This window comes from Pygoscelis adeliae, unplaced genomic scaffold (genome assembly GCF_000699105.1).
Source record: "Pygoscelis adeliae isolate BGI_AS28 unplaced genomic scaffold, ASM69910v1 Scaffold387, whole genome shotgun sequence".
In the NCBI taxonomy this organism is placed as follows: domain Eukaryota; kingdom Metazoa; phylum Chordata; class Aves; order Sphenisciformes; family Spheniscidae; genus Pygoscelis; species Pygoscelis adeliae.
In genome coordinates this window covers 730215-737609 of record NW_008825115.1, presented here as the reverse complement: position 1 = coordinate 737609, position 7395 = coordinate 730215, and the positions used below count along the sequence as shown (strand labels likewise).

At 55.2% G+C, this 7395-nt stretch overlaps 1 protein-coding gene across 1 annotated transcript in view; it reads right to left on the bottom strand.

Annotated features, from left to right (window-relative positions):
* Positions 1 to 2427: 2427 nt before the first annotated feature.
* Positions 2428 to 7395, bottom strand: part of RSPO1 (R-spondin 1) — a 5360-nt gene continuing 392 nt past the window's right edge. Inside the window, exons 2-5 of the mRNA XM_009328210.1 lie at positions 5363 to 5554; positions 4026 to 4175; positions 3405 to 3593; positions 2428 to 2585 (exon numbers count right to left, since the gene is read on the bottom strand). Coding sequence (XP_009326485.1) covers positions 2428 to 2585; positions 3405 to 3593; positions 4026 to 4175; positions 5363 to 5554 — 689 coding nt within the window. The remainder of the gene's footprint in view (positions 2586 to 3404; positions 3594 to 4025; positions 4176 to 5362; positions 5555 to 7395) is intronic.

The window sequence follows — 7395 nt, the reverse complement described above, 5'->3', positions numbered from 1 at the left end:
GTTTTTCTAAAAAACTCTAGAAAGTTCTATAAAATAGGTTGTGTTGACTTATTATATGCAGTTTAGTTTTGAAATAGTTGTGCTAATATTGCCACGAGTTACTGTAGGGAATCCAGTCAGTTAACAGAGCCTCCGTGTATAAAACCTTACTAATGCACTCTCGCTTCTCTCTAATCCTTGTTGAGAACTGGATTGAGATACTGCAGCAGGAGGGAGGAAGGAGTCGTTTATGAATTAGCAAGCTGAGGTTCATGAAAGGGTTACTGATCATTGCTGCTAAGAAGCGGAAGGGAAAAACGGTTCTGCTTACATGCAACGCCATGGCACAAACAAAATACTTATCTCACAGGCTAGCTGAGGCTAGAAAATAAAGTGAGATCTGATCTTTCAGCTGGGAGGCTTTCAGGAATCGTCTGAACATGATCCATAAACAACTCGAAGGATGACTTTTAAGAACCTCTTTCTCTCTCTGCTTGGTATGCTGGTCGTTTATCATTGTGCTGAAATGGAATCCCCTTTGAAAGATATAACGGCTTCTTGTTTACTTAAACACAAAGTGGACGATGGGCTGAAAGGTTTTGCTGCCAGCAGAGCAGTCATGGAGAGCTTGGTACAGCTCTGGAGCTGAAACAACTGTGCAGCTCCCACGTCCTGCATTGAGCCAAACCAGCCGCAAAGCGAACGGGGCGAGGGGAGGGTTTAGGTGTCCTCCGCCGAAGCCGAGTCCTCGGCGGGCGCCACGAACCGCCGGCTCTTCTCAGGAGAGGACCAGGACTGCCAGGCGTGGGCAGGTGACCCGTTGGAGGGAGCAGGGGGCTCTCCCGCAGGCGTCCCCACACACTCACTGGCTCGCTCTGCCCTCCGAAACCGCAGAGCAGAGAAGGTGGTACAGAAGCAAGTGCAGCAGAGACTCTATTTGCCAGGTTTAGCTTTGGGGTGAGCTTTTCCCTGCCCATCACCTTACTGGGGGAGCTAGGAGCTCCAGCGGCACGTCACTGATCCAGCCCGGGCACATCTCTGGGAGCCACAGCACCTCCCCTGGCTCTGTCCCTCGGGACCAGAGGGCTTTTGCTGAACTCTAGTGGAATTAATTGTCTGCACATATTTATATCAAGGAAGCACATTTAAAATATAAGGGAAACTGAGCGATATTCCACCTCGTGACACTGCCGAGGGTAAAGCTCTCTGTGCAGAGAAGGCAGCGTTCACGTGCGCCCTGCGCGGGTCTCACCAGGTCTCTGTCCCGCGTGCTCCTCGTCCCGGTTCCTCTGCCCAGGTGTCGGCTCTTGCAGAGCAGGAGCGCTTGTGCTGAATCCAGGGAATTCCAGTTGGTGGCATGCAGACCAGTAGTTTCTACCAAACTTAGAAGTTTGCTTCTCTTCTGCAGAGCCCGAACTGTGCCTTCCCCCTCCCGCCTACCTTCCCTCCTGCTATGCGCCTGGGTGGTGTCCGGGCAGACGGACGAGCGTGTCCCTAGCCTGGGATGGAGTCCTGCAGCTGTGACTGTACGGGCGGAGTCACAATGTTTCAGCAACCTGTGGTTTGCTGTAACCTCTCATTTTCTCAATCTGCTGCATGTTAACTGGATCCTTCAGTGGGAAATTCCTCAGGGGGCTCTGCGGAGCACAGCTGGGGTCCTGCGAGCGCAGGACGGCTGATTTGTGGCTGCAATGCAGCTGGCAACATTTTCTGGGATTTTCTTAAAGCTTTGGTGAGTTTCCCTTCCACAAGTGAGTCTCTGTCCTGTGGGACACCAGCCTCCATAGGGGCCAAGGCATGAACCACACACTCAGGAAGCTGGTTGTCATTTTGTTTTTTGTTTTTTTAATTTGAAATAACTCTTTGAAGCAGATTCAGGGCAGATACCACTGACCTCTTACCACAAACGTTTAACATGTATTCTCAATGATAAAGTCATACAGCTTAAAACACAAAATAAAGGGTGGGGGTAAGAGAAAGAGGCCACTGGCTTTGTGTGAGTCCGGGTCCCAGGTCGGGGAGAGCGGCCGTGCGGGTCCAGTCTCATCCCTCTGGCTGCAGCCGTGCTGCGCTGGGGCCACGCGGCCGGTCTCAGGTTGAGGCCTTTGGTCATGAAGTCTCACGTCTGGGTCCTTTGCTGACTCATACTCCACCTCTCCTCCCCGCAGCATCCCCCACGGAGCCCTGGGGAGGTGGGCTTCCCTCCATGTGTGCTCCCACTCCTCTTCTGGGCAGCGTCCTTCCGCGGTCCTGGGTGGTGTGTGTGTCTGTGTGCAGCCTCCTTAAGTACTGTGTATGTGGTTTCTGTCGGGTCTGTGGGTCAGTCTGGGAGTATATGTCTGTCTTTCTGGACATGTGTACGTGTTGTGTAGCAGTGCTCTTGTTCAATAAAGCTTTCATATACATAGCAGCAATGAAGTCTTGCCATCAGGTGACGTAAAGGGGCAGCTACTGGGCAGGGCTAGCGGACGTCGCGGGGACCGCAGCCCCTCTCTGTTTGCTCTTCCTCTTCTTGGTGCCAGACTTAGCGTCTTTGGTGTCTTTCCGATTTCTGTTCCCATTTGCATTATCTTGCTTTCCTTGCTCTTCCTTTTTCTTCCTTTTCCCTGCAGTAAAGCAAAGGGGCACCGTGAGGCTCTCTGGCAGAGCGAGCTGGCCCGCGGCCCGCTGCTGCCGGGGGTGGCCCAAAGGACCTGCGCCCCTCCGCACACACAGAGGTGCCCGAGAGCTGCCCTATCTGCCAGGCTGTGCTTTGCATTGCGAGCTGTTGCCTAAATATAAACAGGGAAGAAGGATCAAATCAGGATTTAGCTTTGTAATTGTCGGTCTCCAGCAGAAGTGTTAACACTTGCATTTCTCTGCGGCTGCATACCAAGCCCCTTAGCTAACGCACGCTGCTGAGTGCATCAGAGGAACAGATCAGCCGTGTCTGCCTCCCCCTGCCCGGCTGTTTAATCCCTGTGGCGTTAGTCACTGCTCAGAACCGATTTCCCTCAAAACACTCAACCCAGCTGCAATCCTTGTCCATCCTGTAAGAGGATGACCAAACCTGAAGACACTAATTCCTGGGAAAAAACACAGACCTAAGCATTCTGGTAGAGGAGAAGATGACTCCCCTCACCGCAGCACACAGGCGTGCACCTTGGGCTGCTCAGCTGCCTCGCTGCTCTCTGGCCAGGGAAGAAGCTAAAACAGCTGAAAGCCCGTGGGACACATGGCGTGCCGTGCTGAGCATCACCCATCTGGGGGTCTCTGCCGGTTCCACCCAGGGGTCTTTCTAGCTGCTGTCATGTTGTGTTCCCTGTACCGTAGAGGGGTAGTGAGATGCGCAGCACATTTATGATACTGGACAACTGGCTGGATACTTGTGCCTGACAAATAAAGGATGCTGGGGAGGGATGGTGAGATATTCCACGTCTGCTCACCTTCAGGGCACTGGTTCTTCTGCACAGTGCATCTCCGTACCTCCGTGGTGGCAGGACACAGAGACACGTCTCCGGAGGGAGCCTGCAGAATCCGCCGTGTTCGGTCTTCATTGCCCTTCTTGAAGCCACAGAGCTTCCTCTTCTTGGAGCAGGGCCCCCAGGGCCCCCACTCACTCATTTCACATTGTGCTGCCAGATAACAAGAGAGGCCAGCAGTAACTCCCGTTTCTCCGTTGCTGCCTCAGGACTTCCCGGAGCCCTTGCACACCATCGCACCTCTCCCCCCACTGTAGGCTTGAAGGGTACGTGTGTTTCCCCAGCAGCTTCCTAAGTTTTCAAAGCACCCCCTTCCTTGCTGTACTGCACAAACTCTGAGTCACACTTCACAAACATGCGGCTGCAACGCTGGGGTGCTGCTCCCCGTCTAGGCTGGTTTCCAGAGGGCTCTGCCCGCTGAAGGGCTGGGTCTGGCCTGTACCGTCACCCACTCAACATGGGTACGATGAACCATCGTCTCTGAGGGGTTCGTTTTATCATCTAAACCAAACTGTAGCAATACACGCGACTGGGCCCGACAAGACGCACAAAAAGCTCAGTGAAAGGTGCCCGAGCATCACTTACCAGGACTGCTGCACTCCATGGTGCCGTTGGCAGCAGAGTAGCCTTCGGGGCATGTGACGTAACATCTTCCTTTGTGCAAATACAAACCTTCCTTACATTTTGTGCAAAAGTTTCGACTGAAACAGGACTCACAGTTCTCAATTTTGCATTCTGGGGAAAAAAACCACAAAGCCGTCATGTAGTCTGAGTGAGCAAAAGACTCAGGAAGCTGTTGACTGCTAACTGGAGTTCACTCCTGACTGCAAGGGGTCTGCCAACAGCCAGGGCAAGCCTCTGAACGTCCTGCCAGGCCTGGTTGGGCTACTCAGATAGAAGTCAGTTTTCTTTGCACCGTTCCCTGGTACAGGACAGAGCCACTGTGCTGCAGCTCTCACAGCCAGCAGCAGCCGCTGCCGGATCGAAATCAGGCAGGGTAGAAGAGGTTTGGGCTGGTGTTCAGCTTAAGCATCAGTCAGCCGAAGTGGGACAGCGCAAAGAATAAAGTCCCATATCAACTGCTCCAGCTGCAGCTACAGTACGGGCTGCGAAGAAACGGAGTTAGATGGAAATCTGGCCATGTGGGCTGTTTGCATGAAACTGCCAGGGAAGTGATCGCATTTTTCAGTGTCTGGCTGAAAGAGGCAGCTCCAGGCCAAGGATCGTATTCGGAGAGCTGCTTGGCTATGGTGAATGGGCGGAGGAGAGAAAAAAGGGTACTTGTGCGAGCAGTACCTTAAAAGCCGAAAGGATCTCCCTCCTCCTCCTTCCTCCCAAAGAAAGAGGGTGCCAGTCTGGCAGCCCAGGTAACAGAGCTTCCCAACTGTCCTGCAGGATGCCATGTCCACAGCGTACCTGGGCGGTGCTGAGCATGCTGCGATGGGGTAACCCAGCCCTGAAGGCTTCGCCGGTGGCCCTCTGCTCTAATGGAACACTGGTCCATTGCCACCACCTGCCCACAGCACGGAGAGACCCACAGAGGCTCTCAAAGACCAGGAAGGCCAAACCTCAAGTCAAAACCTGCATGGAAGGGCTGATGTGGGGGCAGCGGATGCTTACCCACCTTCTGAGGGCACTGTTTGGGCAGGGCGGCTGGTCAAAGGGAAGGAGCCTGGCTGCACGCTGCGCCGGCTGCACAGTGCCGTGGCAGGGAAGCGCCTGGGCACCCAAGGTGCGTTAGCCAACATCAGCATAAATTATGGGGTTATTCCTTGGGTAGATCACTGCCCTGCTCAGCACCTTCTTCTCCCCTTCAATACAGCCACAGCATCTCCTCTCCCCTGACTGGAGGCGGCACGATCCCCTGCAAAGCACCACTACCCCCCTGCATTTCGCCCTTTCCCTCCCAGCCCCGTACTCACTGATGCACTTGTTCATGTCTGTATTGCGAAGGCCGAAGTATCCCAGTGGACAAGATGGTAGGCAAATCCCAATTTGCCGGATATCATTCCTCTCCAGAAGGATGAAGAGTTTGGGGGAACATCTCAGGCACCCATTGAACTCGGAGCACAGGTCACAGCCTCTGGCACAGCCCTGACTCAGCTCGGTGCTAACTGGAAGAGCAAGAGAGAGGCAGCGGTTAGTGCCTGCCTGCACGGCCGGGCTCTGCACGCACCGGCTTCAGCCCCAAAACACCGGCACCACCAGCAGGAAGGGCAGGGACCAGGGCAGCCCGAGGGCTGGGGTCCTGCTGCACGGACACGCTCGCTGTGGCTCCCGGCACCACTCCGGCTGGGCGTCACGGCCCTGTGCCCGATGCCCACGGGCACCAGCACCACACCGAGCACAGGCGCAAGGGTCGTGACAGCGGCAGCAGTGAGGAGCAGGACCCAGAAGTAGCCACCAACGCTTCACAGAGTCCCAGTGCTGTCTCCCCACCAGACCCCTGCCTCCCAGCCCTGTCCATCAGCCCTGCTGCCCGCGCTGGGCAGGTGCCCACGAGGGACACGTGCCCGGGTGGGCCAGTGCCTCCCCACCACGTCCTCTCTAGGAGCTGACGGTGCCGCCCTGCCGAGCTACGGGCACACTGCAGGATGAGCGGGGACCAGAGCCACGCGGTGCTGGAGTGAAACCGCCTGACTAATTCTGCACTGTGCTTCAGGCCAGGCTGTGTCCCAAGCTAGATCTCGCTCTGACCCCGCTTATGTTAACTATATCTGACAGCGCAGGAGATTTCACTGCCCCCAAAATAGAGATGTGTTCTCAGCTCCTAAGTTCAGTCCAAGAAAAATACTCAGTCCCATGTCTTGAGAGTTTTCTGCTTTTAATTATCATATAAAATGCTGCTTGTTTTGAAACCAATAGCATTCTTTGCAGGCTAGAATGCAGGTTATTTTTATTAGTTTATTATGCAAGCAGTGTCCTTGTTTATAGAAAAGCTGTGTATTTAAAAATGTATTCTTTTAAATACTGTGTTTACTACACTTCAAAAGCAAGCGCGGAGCACCACAGCGTTCACATGCCAGACTGAGAGGTAAGAAAACTTTCCTCTCCCCCGGCAGTGACCCGAGACCCTGGCAGCTCCCCTGCTGCCCGTCCCAGCCCCATCGCTGGGTCCGCGGGCGCGGAGGCTGCCGCAGCATCGGAAAATGAAACAGAAAGCAGATGGGGGTCCCCAGCCCCGCGGACCCTCAACGCCCAGCTGCCAGAAGGGTTTGCTGGGTCTGGACTGGGACCTCCCCTTGGCATTTTGGGCCCTGGCCCCCCGTATGCAGGGACCCCCAAGGGATCCGGCCCCATCCCTCCCGCAGCGCTGGGCCATGGTGCCAAGGTCTGCCTCTATGGCAAAGGTATAAACCGGGCCCTCGCTGGAAATTGCACTTTATAGCATTATCCATGACATCAAGTTTTCCTTGTTCTCACAGGGCTCAGCAGACCCAGTTTTAATATAATATCATTTTTATATAATTTAATTTAAAACAGTTTTAATGTAAAACAGTTCTAAAACTGGTTTACATAAATGAGGGCAAACCCATGTGGCTGCTCTTGTGCCAATTCAGGCTGGTTGCCCTGCATGAGCCCCCGGCTGGGTCCGGCCAAGGACTGTCTGGGCTGGAGGGGTAAACTCGTGCGTGGCCGCTGCCCGGCGCAGAGCCTGCCAGGGAGCTCCAGGCAGGACGGGGTGGCCATGGGGGAAAGGACAGTGCAGGGCAGGAGCCTGCCAGCAGAGCAGCGCCGGGGAGGCGATGGGGAGTGATGCACATGCTCACACACTCTCTTCCCTTCCCTCTGCTGCTCGCTTCTCCCGGGAAGGCACCTGACGATGGTGGGGGGCTCAGAGGCTGCCTGCCTCGGTGGGGCGCAGGGCGGGACGTGCACCCCTGCCTGCAGGGGCGAAGGCAGCTGAGGCGCTGCGGGACGGGGGGAGGCCCACCCCATCCTGCTCTGCAGACAC